The sequence below is a fragment of the Taeniopygia guttata genome, chromosome 3 (genome assembly GCF_048771995.1).
Source record: "Taeniopygia guttata chromosome 3, bTaeGut7.mat, whole genome shotgun sequence".
NCBI lineage: Eukaryota > Metazoa > Chordata > Aves > Passeriformes > Estrildidae > Taeniopygia > Taeniopygia guttata.
The window spans coordinates 109760440-109784727 of NC_133027.1; the positions used below are offsets into that span (position 1 = coordinate 109760440).

A 24288-nucleotide genomic window follows, 5' to 3' on the forward strand; every position below is an offset into this window, starting at 1 on the left:
GTGATACAATGTCATGACACAGAGAAAAAGAAGGGAAGCAGAAAGCATGACAATTGGAAAGGCAACAGCTTAGGGAAGAGAAAAATGTGCCCCTTGCACAAGGGAAGCCAGGCATAAATAGGATAATTCAGACATGAATGACTTTAAAATCAGAGACTCTTCTCTCTCAGTTTTCATAGCATTTTATAAAACTCCATCTTCACAGTGAGCCAGTGACAGAATTATACTGAATACATGGAAAAGAATCCCATCAAGGACAACAAGGGCTCATCTTCCTGATTCCACATTTCTGCTCTGAGGATTTACTGTTTGGATTTCAAGTGCTTTATTTCATCCCTGCTCTTTAATGGGCAGAGTAGGATTCGTAGGCAAAGTAGTATGTTTCAAACAATTGGATGAAGACAGAGTTTTCCAGATTGCCTCAAGGAGGAGATTGAAGGCATGCCCTAATACTACTGTGGCATTTGAGTATAGAATGACTATTACACTGAAGAGGACAATTTTCAAGGAATATCTTAAGATAAACCACAGACTCTTCTGTTGGACATTAAAGTGAGAATCATTCCAGGCAGACAGGCATTATAAAAGAAGGGCCAATAATTAAAGCAAGCAAAAAGGAAGAGCTCAGGCAAGAAGACATGGCAAATATGAGAAAATAGGAATAGTGACCATATAAATTGAGACACAAACATAGTATAGAATCTTGTTGCAAGACAAGGATGATCCTGATACACCTATTAACACATTTAAAATCAAAGACACAGGGTGAAGTTGCAGTATGAAAACAGAAATGAGTGAAGACTGGAGCCTCAACAGAAAAGAGTAAGTTCTGGAGAATATCCCCAGGGCTTTAACGTGAATCCTGATTGAAGTTAGGGACTGACAACTGTAGTCAGTAGATGAAATGCTGGCAATTGGCAGTTGAGAAAGAAATAATATTTTATGTCAGTTTCAATTCAGAGTAAAATCTGAATTGTTTTGGTAAGGAACTGGTCCTTCATATTCATACAAATTCTATTTTATATTTTCCATTAACTTCATTTAAAAAATTAAAAAAGAAAGAACACATCAAGAAGCAAAGACACCTTTTATGAAGAACTTCAGCACTGTTTGATTCATAGTCTTCAGCTGGTATTACTTGGTGCAATGTAGTTAAATGGGTCTAAAAGCATTTATAATGATCAGGAATTTCACTGTCATATGAAATTTGACTTTAGATACCCTACTGTAAGTTTTCTATTCAAGTAATGGGAGCTATTGCAGGACAGAGCTAATGTAAGTTTAGTAAGAACCATATCTTAAGTCACAGCTTTCCTCCTCCACTAATTCACCAGTTGCTGAGTCTTCTGACAACTTTTGGCAGCTGCGCCAGGTAGCAGGAGTTATGTTTAGAACATTGACTGGCAATAACTTTTCACATTCAACAAAATGTGCCATGTTTAATGTTGCTGCGTTAAATACATGATCTCTACACTCCACTACACTTGTGCAAACTGGAGATAATCACTGTTTCAATCTAAAGTTGTCAGCAGCAAGTTATTCAGGAGCTCAAGTTTTAGATAGTCGTCAGTAAATCATTCTGAACCTCTCTTCCTTCTTCTTACAAAAATGAGTGGAAGCAGAACCAGGTACCCCAAATTATTACTCATCACAATGATATTCCTCTTCAAAGGGAAAAAAATTGTTTTGGAGAAAAAACGATCTGTATTAGTGCTAATTACATTAACTTCCTGATTCCACAACAGACATAGTGCTGGTCACTACAAATTACATGAGGGAGAATGGGACACCTGGGTTTACTGCTACCTGCAAGAATCAAAAATAAATCCAAGTAGATAGTATACAAATTGCCAGCTTTCACAGATGAGGAAGAATAAATTGACAGCAAGATGGCTGAATGGAATAACAAATATATTCAACCACTAGTATCAGGATGGCAACTTAAGAAAAAGCAACACTGGCACTGATATTATCAGAAGTCAGCATCACCTCTAAGTTATTTGTTGGACATTCCAATAAAAGTGAGCTCAGTACAATTTCCAGAAACCCTGCACTTTTACTTCACATGAACTGAGTTGATTTCCAAAATTTGAAATTACTTTCCTCTTACACATTGTGTCTCTAATTGGGCCATTGTCATGCAGAGTTGGATATAAAGACTGAGCCTTTAGAGTTCCCAGCTTTCCTTCCCCCCACCAATTAGAATCAGTTTGCAATGATGGACCACAGAGGCAAAGGAATAAATTCCTACTCTGCATAGTTTCTCCTGCTCCTACAGTTTAGTTCAGTTTTATTACTTTCACAGAAAGAATTCTTGTTTGTGGGCTCTGCCAGATTCCCCACTTGTGGTGGATAGTTTTCAACATAACAGTGTTTAGGTGTGGCTGGTCAAAGTCAAGCTGCAAAGTATAAAGTTTGCTGCAAGCTCCACACTTTTCGGACACTTCACTGCACCAAATGATGCTGCTAGATGCTCAAGATGCAGGGAACACAGCCCCCAAAGGGTTCTGTTTCACACCTAAAGGATCTCTTCAGATACTTGCAAACTCTGGGTTACAAAGATTACATTCAGGACTAGGATTAAAAGAGGGTAGAAAAAGGTTTTCATTGTACACTACATCTTTGAAGCTTACAGGAAAGGTAAAGAACAAGCATTTTCAGCTCATCCTTCTTTTAAATGGCTTCCCATATTCAAGTTACAGTGGATGCTTTTTCTGACAATAAGCTGCTGCAAGACTATTCTCAGACAGAAGTGCAGGAGGGCAAGAGGCAAAGAGATGGAACACTCTTAACTTTAAGTGCTTGACTATCAGAGAAACTTCCTCTAAAACATAAGACAGACCATGACCACATTTGTTTCTTCAGGATGTAAAAAATCCCCAGCCTCTCTGTTAGAAGAATAACTGGAGATGGATGAGGAATGTCTTTGGATGAACACTTACCTCCTCAAAATTAAGCTATTGCTGAGTATAGTGGAAAATCCCATTTCAGTCTATAAACACAAGTATTAGTAATTGCAAACAAGAACATATTCCTTCTGCTAAATAATTTTGGGAGTTGGGTGGGGCTTCTTTTTTTTTGTTTTTGTTTTTGTTTTGTTTTGTTTTACTTGAGAAATAAAAGAGTATCCATTTGACTGTCATTTTTTCCTGAATGGAAAAGAATTTTGACAAGCACAGCATTTTAGGCAAAGTACTTTTCATGAGTGTAAGAGGCTGGTAAGCACCTTTAAATCATTCCACCACTACCACATTTTACCCAGCAGTGACTTACCTCAGCTATTCAGTAACTTTTAAATCAACACAGAAACCCAGAGAGAATACCAGATAGGGTAAACTCAGAATCTGTCTCATATGGGCTTATTAAGCAGAGTCAGTTGGTCCAGTAAGGGCAAGTTAACATGGGACCACAAATGTAGTCAGGCTTATGAGTTACTGCTGTTTCTAGAGCAGTCTCCAAGGTATAAAATAATGTCATATTAATTCAGGAAGGTTTCTTTATTTCAGCTAATTACTAGAGAACAAACCACTCTAATGATTTTATCTAACGAAGAACACTAAATGGGTTAGATTATCCCAAAGTTAAGGAGCCACAGCTTCACACACAGATTCTCCACTATCTTTTTGTAAAGGTGCTCAGATCACTGGGAAGAGGAACATTATAGTAGCAGCCAGTAGTTTCCACAACAAAAGCCTGTCACTGACCTACTTGAAGGTCTCTGAGAATGCATTTCTCTTCTATGGTCTGAATGGGAGTTATTTGAGCCAACAATTGCTAAGTGATATGATTCACAAGTTGATTGCTAAGTGACAAAAGAAGTGCCTCCACCATATATAATTTAATTCTTCATCTCCATTATTTAATCCAGAATTCTTTCATTACTAAATTAGGGATTTAAAATCAGGACAGAGGCTCCTGAAATTCTGTGGCTTCAGCTTCTAGGATAGAACAAATCATAACCATCTCAGAAATGCCATCAAGCTAGAGTATGAGCAGATAATCAGCCTTCATTTAGGAAAGCAAAATTCCATTTTCAGGCAAAATATATGGAATTTTAAGTTAGCAATAATGACCAGTAAGATGCCTGAAATATAAGTATGCACATATAGTAATAACCTATTTGAGGAATTTCCCTTCCTCAAAAACAAAATTATAAATATTGTCTTTTTACTACTTAGCAAGTTTGCAATATATGCACTCAGAAATCACTCCCAGCAGAGATTCCTCATTCTGGTTATTTCTGTCAAAGCATCCTCCCTTTACCTGGAATCTTGTCCTTTCTGCAGCATAGACTTGGTAATGAAGCATGGCTTGCAAGACTTTTTTGTGACCATCAGGTACCAAGCAGACAGCCCCTAGGATCTCCAGCACAGCAATCTTGGTCTTAATGTTCTCAGTCCGTAAGCTCTGGGATATGATGTTGATGCTTTCAGGATGGGCCAGGACATGAGCCCGTCCCTGGGAGTTGTTCATCAGTGCCTTGATACACCCTATAACGGATGTGTGGATGCGACTCTCCGAGGTCTCGTAGTCCATGCTCTTCAGGAAGTTCAGCAAACAGCTCAGGCCATCCAGCTCAATAAACCTGGTCACAAACCTGAAAAAAAAATTAAAAAAACAAGTAGGAAAAACAAGGAAAGCAGACCAAAGGCACCATATTTATTTAAAAGACACCATATTTATTCAACCCCAGATCTTTAAAAGCTGGCTGGTTTTCAGCCAAAATTCACAGAACAATTCCCAGGTATTTAAGAAAAACAAAGCAAATAAGCCAAGAGAGAAAACATTACAGCTAATAATGGTGTGTTACATAGTTTCAGGGTAATTATATGCTATCATCTTACACTTCTGTTTGGTCTCTGTGTTCTTTTTTTGCAGTTACCACCAAACTCTGCTGCGGTTCACCTCAACAGCTGCTGTATTTTCAAGGCTGAAGGGATTATTTTGAATTGCTCCATCCTACATATGTGCTAATACACCCAACACAGACTTGTCACCACAATTTTAGTTATCAGTCCAGATTACCTTGAAAATCATTTTTAGGTTTAGCTCTAACTTTCAGCCAATACTGCTTATAAGTTCCACCTCCAGGACCTGGGCACGCTGACAGAGGCAAACTCATTCCCCCTCTGTCCATCAGCTACACTGCCTTCAAACCCCAATCTCATTACATATGTGTAGGAACATGTTATATTTAAAAGGGGCATGTTCTTCTGTAAATGATAACGCTCCTCGGCTTTTGTTGAAAACCAGGGTTAAAAAATCCAGATGGGTCAATTTAGACCATGCAAACAGCCCTCTAGACAAATCAGTAGAAAAGGATGGAATTAGATAAGTCAGTTCAAATCAATCATTCTAGCTATGTTTTGCTTGACATTCCCAGGATTAAAAAAATGGGGATTCAAAGACATAGAAAGGGCTGCAAATAATTTCCCTAGATCACATTGTTTATCTCCTGCTGCCTCTGCTCCTGGAATGGAACTTTTTGGAATGTCTGAATGCAAAACCACGAGCATCACACTTGAATTTTCAGTCTATAAAAACGTACACCAGCAATGATTTGTCCATGGCTATGCTTTGAATAACATAAGATAAAAAGACACTTCAACCAATTTAAAAGGTTGCAAACAATTGCCAGCTGTGTAACAAATTAAAAATACCAAAATTCTGTGTTGTTGTGCTTTTACCCAACCCCTCTTCTTCCCTAATGTACCATCTGTATTTTTCTGTCCATGAGATGCTGCTACTTATAACCAGTAATAATGGAAGCACCATACTGAAAGACCAAATTTCACTGGTTCATGTCCCTGTACCAGCAAGAGAAACCCAAGCCATATTTTTATTTCTCTGGATTATATGGATTTGACATACATATGGTCTTTTGATGGTTACACTCCACACCACAGAGGAATCTTCAGAGTCTACCTGAAAGCTACACTCACTATGCTGATATATTTGCCAATTTTCAGCTTATGTGAGCCAGAAATTTGACCAAAAATATGGAAAAGCCTGGTGCATTCAGCAAAGTTTCAATCTGATGTTTGGGTTTTGTTCAAAATGGAATTTCAAAGTGACTACCAGAGTAAGGGCACACACAGGAACATGTGCACACCAAAAATGAAAACATTGTTTAACTGAACCCTGCTAAGACAATCTGCCAAGTTTGCCATGTCTGCTTGCACATTCTCTGGATGCAGCATTTTGTCTACCCTAACAAAACATAGCAAAATACCCTCTCTCTCCAGGTCCAAGAGCAGCATCGACACTGTGCACCAGGAAGTCAACCAAAGCAGTTTGTTATTCAAACTGATTACAGAAAGATTCAGATTTAGTTGAGTTTCTGCAATACGTTTAGCTGCTAGCTTGACAAAAAAGATTGAAACAAGTGCATTCATAGCTATAAGAGTTGCTGCAAAGGATTTATTTTGAAAAAAAAACCAAACCACAAACTCAGAATGTTACTAAATAACAATGCAAATAATTCTGATCAATGCCCTGGGCCTATGAAGAGTGGAGTTACTGTTGTCTACTATGGAGGGGCTGCTTTAAATTCTCCTCCTTACCTTCAGAGTTCCATTCTATACTTCATCTATTCCCTCTGTCTTTTGGGGGTTGGGGGAAAAGATATATATTTTTTTTTCCTAGTTTTTTAACTTTCAGGGATGAGGGACAACTTAAGATGAACATGATTCTGAAGTTGCAGAGCAATACTAATGGAAATATCCTAAAGAGCAGCAGAGCAAAATCCCCTAAATGCACTTTGGGATAGAACACACAATCTTATGACAAGACAAGCAAGGAATTACAATTTTCATGTAGTTTCACATGCTTTGATGACCATGTGAAAAAAAAATGGTAAATGCACAAAAGTCATATTGTCCCAATTAAGTACAAACTCTCACTAAATTCTCTGGAAGTGCAATTTTTCTAGGACTGTTAGGATGAGGTCATTGCAAAAAGAAAGCATGCGCTGGAAAGTGGTGTGTGTCAAAAAACTTGATTAATGACATCATTTAAAACAATGTTGGGACTTTCCTGTGCTATTCCTAGCCCAGAGAGCAAACAGTGAGCTGTGTTACTCAATAGCAAGAAGACACCCTTCTATTTCAACTGCAATCAGAAGCAGCAATCAAATTATGATTTTCATCTTCCTTTTTCTAAACACTTAGTTCCTCATTCTACAGAAAAGCCAGAAACAATGCTGGGAGAGGTAAAGAAATGGCAAAAGCAGTTCCTGGCCCAACAGATACTCTCAGTATGAGGATTTACTTGGTGTGGGGAGGTGTGTGAGTAAATGTCTCTAGAAGGTAGAAAGAGAAGTGGGAGTTTAGCTGACAGCTTGAGAGCCACAATTCTCACACTGTTGGTGTTTGTGCATCTCTCTGCCTCTATGCAGGTGTCTGTGTTTATGTGCAAAAGTAAAGTTACCTTATACAAGTCAAGAACCTTCTTGTACCCAGTACATGTGTAACTAACTCCTGTCCTACACAGCCTCTGTGCTGCAAAGGTCCTGTTCTAGACTGGGAGGTGTAAAGTTAAACATATATGCCAATGCATTCTGGCTAACACATTCTAATACTGAAATGTAAATAAAGCAGAGTGTGTTTTAATAGGTGCTAAACAAGCAAATTAAAGCCTAACCTCACCTCAGACTCTCACTTGACCAGTTTAGCACACTTTAAAAGGCAGGGCACCTCTTTGCCTTTCAAGTTTTAGAGAGTGCTGATCAGAATGAGTTAGCTAGCTCTAATAATAAACCTTTCATCCAAATACAGGTGTGGTGGCCAAAGAAGAACTGACCCACTGATGGATTCCAAGTTTTGGGGGTACAGCTTCCCTGTAAGACTTGATCCAGCTCAGGAAAGACAGACAGATCATATGCTGAGGGAGTGCAGAGAGCAGGATGCTCCCACCCTGTTAACAGGCAAGGCTACACTTCCCTGCAGCATTAGTTTTTGAACCAGGGGGCACACATAATCCTGATAACTACTGAACTGCTGAAAAATTCACCATCATGGATTTTGCTTTCTGGTTGCATAAATTATCCTCTTCAGTATGCACCCGGATGCAACATTGTTAAATCAAACAAAAAAATCACAGGAGGTAAATCTGAATAAAACAAAAGGAGAAATGCAGACAGTAAAAGGAATGAGTGATGACTCAGACTAAAGGAGATATTTTTCAAGGGCTCCAAAAAGCTATTTTTTTCCCAGTCCCTTTTAAGTTTTTGCTTTTCCTGCACTTCTGAACCTCCATTTTGGGGCACTAAAATACCAAATGAGAAGCTCTTCTCCCACTGCTTCTGTCTAACAGTTTGTCATCACAATTGTTTATTGTTCTGAGTTTTTATAAACCTGAGAGAAAATGTGTTTCTTTACAAGATGCAGATGTAGTATTTCTGTTCTCTGTGGCTGGGATCATTCCCTTGTGCTAGGACATAACCTGGCTTTTTTATTTTAGGGCCGCTCCTAGATACTAAACAAGGTGGACTTGGTCAAAGGAGACCACAGGGATATTCCCTATCCTCTTTGCAGAAAATGGGATAGAACTTGAGTTTGGATAGGTCTGCTTTACTTTTTACTGTTACAACTGGTTGGTTGGAATAGAGACAGAGATTAGTAATTACTCTGTATTACTAGTAGAAGAGACAGAGTTTACAGTAAAATAAAACAGAGAGCCAAATGCATGTATTTTTCTCCTTTTGATTCCTCTGGATCAGAGAATTGAAGCAGAGGAGCCTATTGGTAAGCTGTCAGAGCCCCTGTGTAACCTGCTATCATAAAAGGATTCCAGATGGTTCACCCTGTGTGAATTTAGGCCTCTATTTTCTTCAGAGGCCTGATGAACAGAAGTAGAAAAAAAAATTATATCCAAATTAAACTAGAAAGACTAGTATTTTGAAGGGTGAGGTATCATACTGCTTAGGAGAGGGATTTGATGGAGCTAAGGGCCTCTCTACTGCAACCTTTCCATCAAGAAGAAATTGGCTTGTTGATCAGGCACTGGCATGCAGCCCATTTGGCAGCTAACGAATTGAGTCGCTGGAAATTAGTCGAGACACAGGACTTAACTCAAAATTTGGCTTGCCTTAACTGTTTTTTTTTTTTTTTTAAGCCCCACAACCATCGCCAGTGATTTAGAAGACTTTAAAGGGCAACCCATAGATGCTTGTAGTGACGCTTGTGCTTGTCAGGGTTATTACAAACAGATGAAGCAACAGGCTGTTGTCAAGGGGTTCCAGCAGATGCAATATAGGTTGGAGAAGAAAAATCTTGCAAGGCTTTGAGCAAAAGAAGTTTCTCAAATGCTCTCTGCTCTTTCTTCTTCTCTATTGCTTTGTCCTCAACAAGGAGTTTGGGCTGTCTATACAAAAGAACACAGCAAAACAACAACAAATAGTGGCCACCAAAGTGTCTCAGGACAAAGCAAAGAGGCTTTGATGTTGTGGCTACATTCAATAAAAGCTGTCACTGAGCAAGCATCAAACCAGTTCCACATCAATGTAATAGTTTTGCTATATCAAGTCTCAAAAGCACAGGACTTTGGTTTAAAAGCCTGGAGAGAGCTGGAAGCTTTATAGTTGCCTTAGTTTCCATTTTAACATAGAGTCCAGCTGCATTTTACTGTTTTCTCTGCTTTAGGACAGTGATAGACAGCATCAAACAGTCACTCTTGACTTAGGCCTCAGGATAGGCTACAAGTTCTCTGCTTCCATGTTAAAAGCACTTATTCTAACCACATGTAAAATTATCAAAGGCTCATAAATCTTCACGCTTAAGAAGCACCAGAATGTGATTTTGTGCTCTCTTAAAGCCCATCAAAACAGGAAATAAACAGGAAGTAAGAACCAGAGAAGCTGCATGCAGTCAAATTCTTTAAAGATTATGAAAGGGAGAAGCACAATCAGCACTTAGTTCTGCAAGAATTCCCAAAAATATCTTCAAGTCAAAGTAACTGCAATGAAAATTCTTTGAGATTATTTTCTGGATTGTTTTTATTTATTTCATTTGTTTGGTTAAGATCCCCTCCCCCAAAAAGAACTGTATTTGGTAAGGCACTTCTGAAGCTCTCTGAAACTACGATTTCAGCATGGCGTGGGTACAAAAGTATTTGGCCAATATAAAAATCAGAATCTTTTTGATTGACTGTTTCCCCAAATCATATAAACTACTGTTTCTCCCCACTGCCCTTCTAAATGTTAAAATGAAAAGGTTTCTATGCTAGTTAGTTTGCTGCTGTTCAGAGTTTTGCTCTCAGAAAAAGAAAGATGACCTTACCTTCAAAGACTGTACACAATAAAGTCTCTTTACATTTTTCTATGCCCAAGTTACAACATAGAATGGGAAGAATGCCAAACCAGGTGATGCCAGATGGATTAGCTGCTTTATACTAAACAGTTCACATTACTAAAGATAAGGGGAAGCTTTAATTCAAAGTTCAGAGTAGAAGCTGAGACTTTGCCCAAAGTGAATCAAATTACATGGGACATGCAGGGGGCTGTAAAGACTAAAATCTGATCTTCATAGTCATTACCTGTGTTTGCAAATATCTGCCACATATTTTTCACAGTAGACTTTATCTTTTATTTTCCTGAAACTACATGCTTCAGCATTAGTGTAAAATTAATTAGCCTTCCAACTAGGCAGGCTCAGACCAGGGACTGTAGGGCTCTCTGAGGATTGTCTGAAATCTCAGAGAGGCTTGTGTGAGGTGAGACAATGAGGTTTCTGTCCTTGCCACTCTTGGTGGTGTCACATCTGACTGTTGGGAGGCAGTGAACTGCGATGAAAGGCAAACAACATTACCTCATGGGCTGAGTCCGCAGAGCTGTCTTCAAGTCTTCCACTATTTTATTTTTCATTTCTGTTTCTTCTTCATCGAAAGCATACAGAGTCTGCATCTGTTCACAAAAGAAGGTGGCAATTAGGAAAGCCTGAGCAGCGTGGAAGCTAAGACACAGGTCAGGAATTATGAAAAACAACCATCCCATCAACACATGCAGAGGTGCCTGCTGACCTCTAACTAGGAAAGCAGTGCCTCAGCTACAAAACTGAATCCAGATGAGGCTGCTCATGTGGACTGGCAGCAGCATATCACTTTGCCACACTGGATAAACTAGGGTTCTCAGATTACCCCCCAAAAATCACAGTTGCCAGTATGCCCACAGAAAACTGTACCTAATTTGGAACAGCAATCTGTGGTGATCTATGGATGTGTGAGGCAAAGTTTGTAGGGAGAGGCAATATCTTTTATTGGAGTGACATGACTGGAGGGATTTGGGGTGGAGGGGAAAAAAAAAAGCCAAACCAGACTTACATCAGGTTTCAAAGCATAAAATCTTCTTCAAGTGACTAGAAAGCCTGCAAGTACCCTGAATTACATTTTCTGTATATAGAAGTTTGACTTTTCCTCCCCATGCAAAGTATATCACCTTTTAAGATGCTGGTGTTCCCTATACACTTTGCCCTTGCTAATTAGGAACATTTACTGCAAAAAGCTGGAGCATCATAAAATACCTGTCCCTTTTTTTAAACAAGTAAACTGAAACACATGAAGCCTAGATTTTCACCCTGTATGCAGCTTACAAGTACTACAGCTTGCACTCAACTGGAACTGAAGTTGCTGTGGGAGACTGTAAATTAAGGTGAGAGACAATGAGTAGAACACACATAAAAAATTACGGTTCTCAAAGTCAGATAAAGCCCTTAAAAAAGTGGTATATCAGAAAATTAGGGTTCCAGATCTACACTCAGCACCATTGCAACCTTGTCATGTGAAGCAAGACTCTGCAGTGCCCTTTGCATATATCACTCAGGCTCACAAGTCCCATGTGTGTCTTTTGAAAAAGTCAAGACTTAATGCTGGAAATTCTTAGCCTATAGCTATGTCTTCTTAGTTGCTCAAACTGTAAAATGAGAGGATAAATGACTCTCTTTTTGGCAGGACTTTTTGTGGATATCACTCAGTGGTATCTGGAAAGCAGCTCTGAACCCCTTCTCAAATGAATAACCCAATTAAACGAGTATCATCTATCAGGGATCTGATATTGTACCTCTCTGTGGTGGAATCCGAGTAGCTACAATTATGGCTCACACAGCAAAACATTTCAATCTTTATTTTAATGTTTAGCAAGCACCAAAGAAAACCTTTCTGTCACCGGAACCTCCTTTAACCTTCTCCATCCTCACCACCAGCCCAACACCTCACTTCCCTTGGAAGGGCTCCCACTGCTCGATTTTGCAAATCATGAGATGCCAGCACACGTCAGATCCCGAGGGTGGCCACTTGGCCGTCGCTGTCGTATGCTGAACAGCTGGCACGGGGAGATGTGTTTAACTCTAGGGGTCCTCCCTCTGATCCACGCTGAAGTCAAATTCACTCAGTCACAGAGCAAGCTATTTCCTGCCCTAATGGAATGACAGAGCGCTACTGATGGAAAATGAGCTGATGATGTTTTATCTTTTGCCAGCATCCCCCGACAGCCAGAAACATAAATTGAAATTCTTTAAGCCAAGCCATATATGATTCCCCTCTTCGAAAAAATAAACAGAAATCCTGAACAGGCGTTACGGATGGCAAAGTCCTCGGGTGTGATTTGGGGCTTGATTTGTATTTTCTTGGGTGACAGCCCATCTGGTCATCTTTCCTTTGGCCCATAAATGCTCCTTTGAAAAGTTCCCATTCCTCCAATGGCTTAATTTCTCCTCTGAGCCATTGAGGGGGGGAGAGAAAAGCAAATGGAGGGTAGGAAGGTGCTCAACAGTACTTCGTTCAGAGTGAAAAAGGCCCTTTTCCAAATGAAACAAATACAAATAATCCTGCCTTTACAACAGAGGGTGATTATGGAAAACCCCTTTTCTAAAGCTGCAGGCAGCCAAGAGCCCTTCATTTCTCACTCTTGTGAATGGCCAGGAATTCCAATCCTCATGCCCTCACTAAAGAGACTGGGTTTGCATTGTGAAATGGCTTTCTCAGCAAGAGTTATAAAAAACATAACTGTCCCTGGGAGACAGAGGGGAGGAAACTGCCATTATTTGAGGCTGGATTTCATTCACATGGCTGACTGATGAATTGCTTTCCTGAAGTACAAACTGCATTCAAGGATTAAAGTCTGCTGGACTCAGGAGTCAGATAGTTGCCATCAGTGAACCAAAATAGTAGGAAGGAGAAACAAAATAGTGCCAGGTCCTTTTCTGATGCCTAAAAGATGGCATATATATAGGGCTCTTTTTATAAGCATATTCTGTATATTTGAAGTTTTCCAGATCAAGTGTATCACCTTGAAAAGTATAGCATCTATTTACTTGATTTGCCAGTTAAAAAAAATTGAAGAATTTGTGAAAGCAATGTGGAATTTTATATGTAAAACTTTACGCAGTATAATAAATTATTTTAAAATTTTGGCTCCACTTAAAATGAATTATTTTAGTTTTTTTTAAGGCTCAGAATTTTCCCACACCTTATCCTAGTGGCTAATCATTACCCTAAACTACTGAGAAGGAAAATACAAGACCATGATGACAGCATGTGGGGAAAAGAGAGAGAGAGAAAAATAAAGAAAGGAATAAACCAGCATCAACAATACACTGTATAACAGACCTAATTTTACTTAATAGCCTCACACATGTGAAATGAAAAAGGTAAGAAACAAAAAGAATAAAGAGCGAAAAAGCAACCTGGATGTTCTGACTTATTATAGTCAGTTGATATTCAAGGTGCACCACATCTCTAACTACACTAAGGTTGAAGTACTAGAATAAATTATTATTAGAATAAATTTATTTGAAGAAATTATAAATAATAAACTATGAATAGACATAATTTAAAAAAAAACCCTGAACTTTTATGTAAGTAAGTTTAAAGTAACATAGATGTTACTTTAAAAGGAAAAAGTTACCATCCACCTGCTAAGTTCTGCTGAAATATATATATATATATATTTAACCTCCTGTGAAGCTGCTCTGCCTTAAACAAATGTTTTCTGAGTCAAGGAAAAGGGCCTGGTTACAGCTCTATTTATTAATCTTGACCCATCTCACAATCTCAACCAAGCCACCTATCCAGAAAAGCTGGATTTTCATCTACTGTTCACCTGAAAGTCTCTCTGTGAAAATGCAGCCACAGCCAAGATCATAAGAGCAACACAATGCTGTCAGAATTTTTCCTCCTCAGGAAAGTACAAGTGTGTTTATTTGAGCTGCCAAGTAGTATAATGGGGCAAGGAGGGCAGGAGGAGCATAGGGACATTTCTTTACATGTTATATTAACAGGGCAGCTGCTGTATTTTTAAGAAAAAGAAATTTGTGTTTTGATGAATCAGCAGATGACAATGACATTGATAATGGAAACAGTCTTCTATTGTGGGCACGCACACTGTCCCCATCCCCAGTATCATTTATAGCATGTAGAGATCAGGGGACTAGACAAAGTTGGAGGCTTTGCTTTCTAAATTAAACATGATTAGCAGCTGTCCCTTTGTCTTAATGACTGGTCCTAAAGACAGTGTACCAATGTTCTATTTCCTTCCAGTCAGGCTACCTGGAGTCTGGGACAGTGCCTCCGCATGCTGTGAAATGCACACTAGTAAAGATATACAGTTTTAGACATTTGCTCTTGTGAGAATTTCGTTTAAAATACGTAAAAATCTGAGAAGTCATAGCAACAAAAACAATTGTGGGAAGAGAACCGTGCATAAAATGCAAGGTTTTTTTAACTGGATCAGGAATCTGTGACCTAAAGTGCTTCCTAACATAGTGGTCTAAGGTTACAAGCAGGGAATGTCAAACATGTCAGGAATCACCACATTGCTCTCAAACATAATCTGTGAAGGGCAGATACAACAGGGCTTCTGAGAAAGTGATCCCTGAGCACAGGAGCCCTGGCCTGCTGAAATCCACAGAAAGATACCTGATGATATCAGCACAAAAAAGGTGCCATTTCCACTCAATCAGTGAGTAGGAAGAACATATTTGCCAAGCTAATATATATTAAGAAAGGACTTCATAATTAAACAAAGGAACATAAAGGATGTGAAAGACAAACATGAAAAGATTCTTATGCTACAAATCCACAGGAGATGCAAAGATAAAATTTCATTAAAATCAGAATTTAAGGCATTTTCAACTAACACTTCTGTGATTATTACTATCACTTCAACTCCAATACTTCTTGCAATATTTCTAATTAAAATATTGCAATACCTGATAGAGCTTGAGAGACACAGACTGAAATAGTGTCAGGAAGCAGCATGAAACATGTTTTTCTTTCACAGCTTCAAAGCCAGCTCCACTTGGATGGAGTTTAAAAAAAAAATTCAAAAAACCAACCACTAAATTTAGAACTGAAATTATATGGGACCCAGAAATAACTGTTTGAAAGTTAGAAATCTCAGAGGTCTAAATAATAATGAACAGAACATGTCTTTTAAAGTGTGTTGGAGCTGATTCTTAGCTGGATTAGTCCAGTTTTCCACTAATACAATTTCAGCAAAATCAAGTCAACTTGGTTTCACCTGCTGAAAAATGAAGCAACCTAATGGTAAATTAGAAGCAGGAGTTTTAGCCCCAGTGTATCTTCTCAACACCTCAAGCATAAGAGTGAATCATGAGTCTTGAAGCCAAATAAAAGGGTATCAATCATTCAGGCATTGGCATTCAGGCATGCAAACAACATTACCAGAGCTGGTGTTTATTGGTGCTCTTAAAACACGTTTAAAATTAGAAACATAGGCCAAAATATAGTCTCATTCCATGGAGCTGTTCCAGATATACAACAGTGGTGTATACATATTCACTCCAAGTTTACATCAAGATCATTTAAAGACTAACCCAAAAGTCACTGAAATCAATGGAAAAACTTCAGTAGATTCAAAAGGCTTTGGATCAAATCCTACCAGAAGTATTTGGCTCAGTAACACTGCAAGGATTCATACTAATTTTTTTTTTTCCCTTAATGGCCCTTGTAGAGTAAATTTGTTCAGTCAGGAAATCAAAGCAGAGTGTCATGGCAGTCACTAAAGCTCAATGTCTTTTCTAAAAATAAGTTCATATTCTTTCTATTCCCTTACTCTGCCTCATGAAAATATGGCATGAAGGAAGGTGGCAGTTTTGTTTATTCACAACTCTCAGTAGAAAGCAGCTATTTTTTATCCTCTTAAGTGAGTTATTATAGCTTCTAAATCTTAGGTTGTTCTACTCAGCAAGACATATTTTACCATGAGAAATACATAATTACTGCCACATTTAGCATCTATTAAGACATTAGTTTTATGAAATTATTTTATAGCTCATAACCACAACACAAAAGGTGCAGAGAAGCCTTTATAATTCTAATATAAAAGCATAAGTAAACAAGCAAGGTAAACTACCTAAGATGCTAGGAACAGAACTCTAACATTTTTGCACAACCACCAACTAAAGCTGAGTAGACACTGCACATGAGTAATTGGAGGAAATATTTGACTACAAATTCAGTAAAAGAATGAAATTTAAAAATGTAAAATCTACCAAATCAAAGGAGATCAGTGAACACTATATGTAGACGTTCTGATTCTACTGGTGACCAGCTTCGCTGGATGTTTCAGAGGAAGAGACAAACTATACAGCTATTGAACAAGGACAATTAAAAAAGGTTTTCCTCAATAATCTTCTTGGCTTGTATCTTATTTCTAAGGTGTTATAGCCTTATGCTTTTTAATTTATGTGCTCTTATATTACTGGATATTATCTTATATAAACAACTACTGTTTCTTTAATTCTTCTACTAAACTAAGAACCCAAGTGTTATATTGTAGATTGGCTGCAAATCAACTTGAAACCACACAGCAAAATAAAACTTCACCTAGTTTTTAAATAGTTGCTTTTTGCTGATTCATCAAATATTGTCTTCAATCTTCATTTCAGGCTCTAATTTGGTTGCCTTCTGTTCTCCATATTGTAGAAATAAAAAATGGAAATTTTATAGTGCTTTCTAGTTTAGTGCTTTTTAATGCTAGAGCAGGGCTCTTTCTTAATCCTCGTACTCTTCTTTTGTAAGCCCTATTTTAAATCAGTTAGGCCTTTGGGCTAACATTCTTCCCCTTTGAGGATTTCTTCCTAAAGAGACACATCCCTGTGGTAGGAAATTTCCCTGTTTAGCAGGAGAGGTAACTTACTGCTGCCATGGAATTGATGCGGTCAATGTAGTAGTCTGGCCAGCTGGTAGCAAGCTTATTAGGATCTTCTTGCTCCTGAAACAGAAAGTTAGGCAAGGTTACACAAGATGACTTTACACGATGAAAATCACTCAAAAACCACCTGGAATTCTTCATTGTTCTGCTCTTTATTGTGTTGTCTCCCCCATATTCTTGTACAATGCACTTGGATGTGTGGCATTTATTGCAAACATTTCTGAAAGTGTAAAGTTAGCACTGTCACCGTGGTATGTCAGATAAAAAGAATTCCTTTCAGCTCAGATTATTGAATGCAGAATAATAAAGTTTGATGGAGATACAGTTATCTTTGGCATCTGAGCAGCAAACCTCAGTCCCTTAAACATATTAGGTTTCTAAGCAGAAGGATAGCCCATTTACAGATTGCAGGTTTATATTTTGTATCTTTATACTGACAGATCTTATAAATTATTTGGTCTCTCTACTGTTATGGTGATGGTGGAATTCACCAACAAAGGGGTTTAGCATCTGCTATGGAGAAAAAAAAAAAAAGAAAAATGGAACCTGAAAAGAAGATAAAGACTGCGTATTTTTGATGTGATAAACCAAAATATGTTCCAGCCTGGACATTAGGAAGCATTGCTTTACCAAGAGGCTGTTCAGACACTAGAACAATGATGCCCCAAGACTGCTGATTATTTAAGAAGCACTTGGACAATGTCCTTAACAACTTGCTTTAATTTGATCAGTCCTGAAATGGTCAGGCAGTTGTAATAGGTGAATGCTGTCGGTCCCTCCAACTGAAATATTCCGTTCTATCCTATCCTAATCCTACCATATAATGTAAAGTCCAGCTAAATCTCAGAACATCCAAAGGAGTACAAAAGCATCCCCTCAGTTACAGTAGGAGCTGTATTAATCCTTATCTCCTTACCTCCAATGTAATCCACCCGAAATCATCTTCAGTAGGCTAATCTCAATCAACCTTCTAAAAGACCTACACTGACTCAGGAACCAATTCTTGTTTTGTTCCTTGACTGCTCAAAGGAAATTAGATTTCTTTCTAATTAATATATATATTTCTACATAGGTGTAAGTCACTGGTAACATGAGGATTGCTTTCCAGGATCCTCATCTCCCATTATAAACTACAAATAACTAATACTAACATTCCTAGAATATGGTTGGAGATTGAAGCACTTGACTCATCCCAAGGATGACCAAAGGCATATGAAGACTGTGTGGATCTTGCCAATGCTTTCTGGGCATGAAAGCTTAACCACACTAAAAAAACTACCCTGAAAGATATATATAATAAAATTAAAAGTGTACATCTATCAGAGTACCTCAACTATTCCACTATTATTTGGCTTAGAGATGAGAAATAGTTCTACATGACTCCTGTTGAGCCACATTCAGTAAACACCTTGCTATCTGACAAGATATACATACCAACACATGACAACAATTCTGCACAACTGAAAAATCTTCATATTTTGAATTAAAAACAAAGCCATGACTGAGGTTTGGATCTTCCCCTCTCTTTCTTCCACTGGATTTTCAACACGTAAACTAAAGGAGCATCTCCATTCATGACACTGACAAAACAGCTTTGTCCTCTTTTAGAGAAGGACAGCAGAGCACACACATCAGGCCAGTGTCAGGTCATATAGTGCAGGTCATAGGTCTTTATTAATCCCTTGCACCCAACTGAACAGCTAAGAAGAGCAGAAGAATTAAACAAAGCATCATACAGATAAATACACTGCACCAAAAGTATGAAAGGCTGGCAAAGTGGTAGGAGATACCAACTGTATTGACAAATGCTAGGCACACACTAAGCACCACCTCATGATAATAGATGGTGCAATTAGTAACAAAGTGATGTTTCTCACATTAATTGAGAACTTCTGCTGATTTTCTTTACTTCCCTTTCCTGGCCACAATAAGCAGGAATCAGACAAACCCATATCTATGTAAATTATCTAATTCTAGAGCATTACAGAAACATGCCACGCCCTACCAACAACCAGTTAGAAGGGCCACACCTCATGTTTTTGGTAGACTGCCTTTTGCTGCCCTTTTCTGTGCAGAATAATATCTAGTGGCAGCCACTGGCAGCCACAACACTGACAAAAGTTTCACACTTGGCAGACCTTAACCTCCCTTGCAAAAATCAATATATGACCTTGACAATGGAAAAGTAAATTGAAACATACAATAGATAAATACAGCATTATTTTTATATGATAATCTTATCATCCTCAAAGAGAAGAAAAGAAATAGGAAGTATATCTAGAGGTAAGAAGTAAGGTCATTCTGCAGGGAACCTGGCTGAGCCACCCATCTGAAGTGCAGTGAGTGCTCATGTGACCTTCTGAAATGTTTCTCTGCAAAGAATTATAAAAGTCCCAGTGACAACTATAATAGTTTGCAGAGTACACATGACAAGAACACTGTCAATACATGTATTCTCTATATTTCTCCTACCTCCATTCTGAATTCCAAATAAAAAAACAAGCCATACAAATTAAGGAATGCTTGAACTCATCCATTATATTCCAAAATACGCTACAAAACTTTTTGCCCTTAAGAATCTTTACGGGGAAAAATAAGTATAAATACTTGAATGCTACAACTAACATTTCTAGATGTCTTCATTAAATGCGGAGACTGAAAACCATCAGGATAGATACACTAGAAAAAATCAGAATTTCGAACAATTTACTACCTGAACCCAAATCACTAGAAATCTCATAATCAGAACCAACGACAAGAAGATTCTCATACCATAAAGTATATCTGTATATATGATTAGCTTGACAAAGAGGCAAGGTCCCTGGTATATCCTGCTTTTGACCATTCTCCAGTCTGAAGTCTTAGCCTGCAAGTCTTAGTTTTTGAATTAAAACTGGGAAAAAAATTGTTTCAGTGGAACACAATGTGTAATATTTTTTTCCTGAATTAAAGCCCAGATAGAAGATGTACATTGCTGAGGTTAAAAAAATTTCAACAGATACCCCAGTAAGCAATCCTCACTTTCTGAAGTTGCTTTGTTCTGGAAGCATATCAATCAAAAAAGTCCATTCAATCTCAGTGGTCTGGCACACTCACACCAGAACTTTATGGTTGTCAGTGTGGGGTTACTTTGCTAGAATAAATGATAATGTACATAAAACCTGGGATTCTATTTCAATATGAAGTCCCAAAAAGCTATTTATACCTGAGCATGTACATTTTTTTGCAGCCCCATGAAGTCATTAGACTTATTTACAGCAATCTCCTGAGTGATATTTTTAACAGAGCCATGTTCACACCTGTAACATCAGAGTAATTGGGGAAAAAAACAAACATTTAACTGCCTAAATTATGTGAGTTCTGTCCATGCTAAAAGATTGCTGCACCAGTCTTTCTCTTGAGAAGGCGAAGATGAGTTGAAAATAAAAAGCAATTAAATCCGTGGTTTGGGGTGCAAAAACAAGGTGATGGGTTTCTTTTTTGTTTAGTTGTTTTGTTTTAAAATATATTCAGAGAAAACTGCAAGGCAACTTGAAGATAATGGCAAAACCTTTCCCTTGCTCCAGGAGCACTGACAAAGGCAAAAAAACCAACCAACAGAAAAAAAAAATTGAGCTTTAATATATAAAGCTGCATAGGTATCAAAAGCTGGAAACAATAACCCATCTGTATAAGGAAAAACATTAGCTGAAGGAATCTATTAAAGCAAAGCCTTCTTTTAGCTCCTTGAATAGTGTAAATATTACATTAAAAAACAGGCGTCAGCTTGTGCACTTTATAAGGGCCATATCATTCTTCACTAAAGTAACAACTATGTAACTGCTGTGAAAACAGGATCTTGATACTATACAAGCCTGCAATATAGCCAAGGTATTATATAGGCTTTGACACTAATTTGGATAGGCTCCATGACTTGGTGGAAAGTGGAACTTATGACTTCATCCCAACTAGGACTTAATGGAGTTCTGCAAATATTTGGACCATCTGAACCAATCAAAACTGAAAGAAAATAAAGCAAAGTGTGCACAGCTCAGCTGATCCTGAAAGCCTTTTCTGCAAATCCTGGGAGACCTGATCCATAGGGCAAGCTGTTCTCTAGAGGCCAGAGACTGCTATAGGATGCCATGTCAGTGGGACAAGCATTTGCAACACAAAGACTGCCACAACACACTCAAGCAAGCATTACAGACCACTGCCTTTGTTGCAAAACTGCCTGCATCGAATTTTAGGGCAAGCACTGGGTTTCAGTTTCCAGTGACACATTGCTATTTCACTCTGCACCAATCCAGCTCCAAAAATACTGAGCAGCTCTCCAGAGCATGTCCTGAAAGTCTGAGCATGTCAAAGCATTACTAAATACATCCACAAAACTTGCAGCTTTAGAAGGCTTCTTTCCTACAGAAGGAGACAGAGAGGTATATATTCTGACACGACAATTAAAACTCATTGTCAGAGTGACAAACACACTGGCACACTCTGACACTAAACCCAGTACTCCTTTATTTCTACCATCATTTATACCAGGTTATTTTTACGCAATGTCAACAAATATTAACTCCCCGGGATCAGCAGGTGCTTGCCATCCCTGGGTGCCCAACCATCATGTGGACCTTGCCACTACCTGCACACACACAAACACCCACCCCTGCAATAAATTGCTGAGGACTCATGAAGTCCTTCTAACAGGCAAACTACAACATAAAACTTCCTCCTTGAACAGATGCATCAAGAAATGCATCCTCTGTTACAGATGTCACAGGACAAGCATGGGTACTCTTGGGGTGCCATCTATTCATTAGCAACATGACTTCCTTCTCAATCCTCTCTCTTCAGTAGGGCAGACAGCTGACCTTACTCTTTTGCAATGTTTAGAGAACAGTATGGGAATAAGCCACACATCTGATGCTAGAAAATGTGGGTATAAAGCCTTTCTTGGCCAGGAAGCCATGACACTGTTCACTGAGCTCCTCTCTGCATCAATAAAAACAATGTGCAAACAGAGATGAAGAATATAAAATGAGGCTACTGTGATATAAATTCCTGTCCAAGCTTGTTCACTGCATCATGTCCAGACACTGCATGCTCAAGCTGATACTTGGGTCACAAAGAAGTGCATTTCCTTGCAAAAGCCACATTAAAGTTAGTGTGGCTCCTCCTCTCAACAGCCTTCACACATCTTTCAAGTACACCACAGAGCTGAAAGATGAGTTCTTTTACCTGGTCTGAAAGGTCAGCGCCATCACATACAGCTCAGGAAATATAAATCATGGTGTTCAAATCATTACAAGAAGCGTAGAAAAACTAGCAAAAACTGAAATGTATTATTTATCATAGCCCTGTAGATACTTTTTTTCAAATTTTGCATTGAAAAGCAATGGGAATTGGAACCCTGACTACAAATAACTGGGTATTTTTGGCGGGGTGTTTGGATTTTTTTTAGTGACAGTTGACTGAAATTTTAACATGATTTACATCAATTAAGATGAAAGCTTTGTTGCATAAAGATTCTCAGTTTCTTGTTGAAGCCCTCTCACACTCTTCATAGTAACAGTTTAGCTGCTAAAATGTTCATCTGAGATGTGTGGGACTCAGACTCGTGTCCATGTTCTGTTTCAAAGTGAAGGGTGTGACCCTTACTTTGCACATGAAGATTCTGGCCACTAAAAAAAAAGGTTGGGTTTTGTTTGAAGGGTGGAAGATGGCTATTGCTGCTTCTTCATTTCCATAAGTGCAACTCTTTTCCCTTCAGAGACATAAAGACTCAGCTCATCACAACACTGAATCAGTCTTGCATCACTTTGCACTGCACACTGACAAAGGTCCCTCAATAAATTAATGTATTGGGTTTTTCAGTGTCTCTATCAGTGAGATTAGCAGAAACAACAAAAATGGGATGCAGACCATTACACAGTACCCAGTTACACAGGAACTCTGAAGTACAGCCAAGAATCAGTCTACATAAGCTGTACTGCACTCTCATTCAAATCACCCTTCTCCCTTTTTTCATGTCTGACGTGACTTTCCTTCACTTTAAGAAGTTCAGCTTTCAAAGAAACATTTACTTGTTTATTAACACACTGTCCAATCTATTTGCTCTGTCACAGTTCAGAGCAGCCAAAGTATCACAAATAAAAAGCGCTTTCGTTAAAAGACACAAAATGTGTTTGATCTGCTGTGGGACAAAATGCTATTTCAGAAGTGGAGCTAAAATGTATCTAAGCTTTTCAGACAGTTCATGCCTCCAAAAAGCCAACCATGTCCCAAGAGATGCTAATTTTGAAACAGCACAGATCATAGGACTGAGCCATTCACTAGACAGATGTGGTCACTGCTCCATTTCTCAAACTTTATGACTAGCATTTAGACAAATAGTCTCAGAGTTTTGGGAAGGAAGCTATATCCAATCCTTTTAAGCACAATTTACCCAGATTGAGAAAAGCAAACATTACTTGGCTCTCTGGAATTAAGCTATTGATGTGCAGATAATAATCCTTCTGCCACAAAAGCAGTTTACTGCGTAACTTATTAAAAGAGAATATTCATTAATGACCAGTTGGAGCATGCAACTGAGGAGCTCTGATTGCCTCTCACAAAGGTCAGGTATATCCATACATACTTACAGTTCACTGCATTATGGTACAGGGGTATTTTCCTTAATGGATCACAGGGTGGGTTTTTTTCTTTTTTTGCTTCATTTAGCCTGAGCTGTGCCCCGTTGCCCATTATTTGACAAACCTAATTATGACTTCTGATGCTCCTTACTAACAATTCTTTCAAAGGAAGAATCAAAGGCTTCTGATTATTTATATTACAAAATACCTAATACTGTCTAATTGTCGAACTCACTGTCAAAAAATAAAGCATAAAAGTGAAAAAGGGATACATCTATGAACAATGAGGATTCCTGCCTAGAAAGAATTTCCTAATATTGAGAGAAGCTTTAGTGCTGCAGAAATCACCAGCCTTTAGAAATTAAAATGGATTATCAGTCATTTTTTAAAGATGGTTGACTCTACCAGGGCTAAAAACTTTCCAGTCAAGTTAAATATATATTTTTTTTGGAACTAATTATGGCATCTCTCACTTTTTTTATTTTTGTTTCCTGAGCACTCAAAGATACA

General features: G+C 38.3%; 1 protein-coding gene across 5 annotated transcripts in view; it reads right to left on the reverse strand.

The window, feature by feature from the left end:
- Positions 1-24288, reverse strand: part of DAAM2 (dishevelled associated activator of morphogenesis 2) — a 201415-nt gene that overhangs the window by 59152 nt on the left and 117975 nt on the right. For all 5 annotated transcript variants that reach the window (XM_030269211.4, XM_072927612.1, XM_030269212.4 and 2 more), the window contains 3 exons: positions 17153-17227; positions 10806-10900; positions 4264-4597 (listed from right to left, as the gene is read on the reverse strand). In XM_030269211.4, the coding sequence (XP_030125071.4) occupies positions 4264-4597; positions 10806-10900; positions 17153-17227 (504 nt within the window). The remainder of the gene's footprint in view (positions 1-4263; positions 4598-10805; positions 10901-17152; positions 17228-24288) is intronic.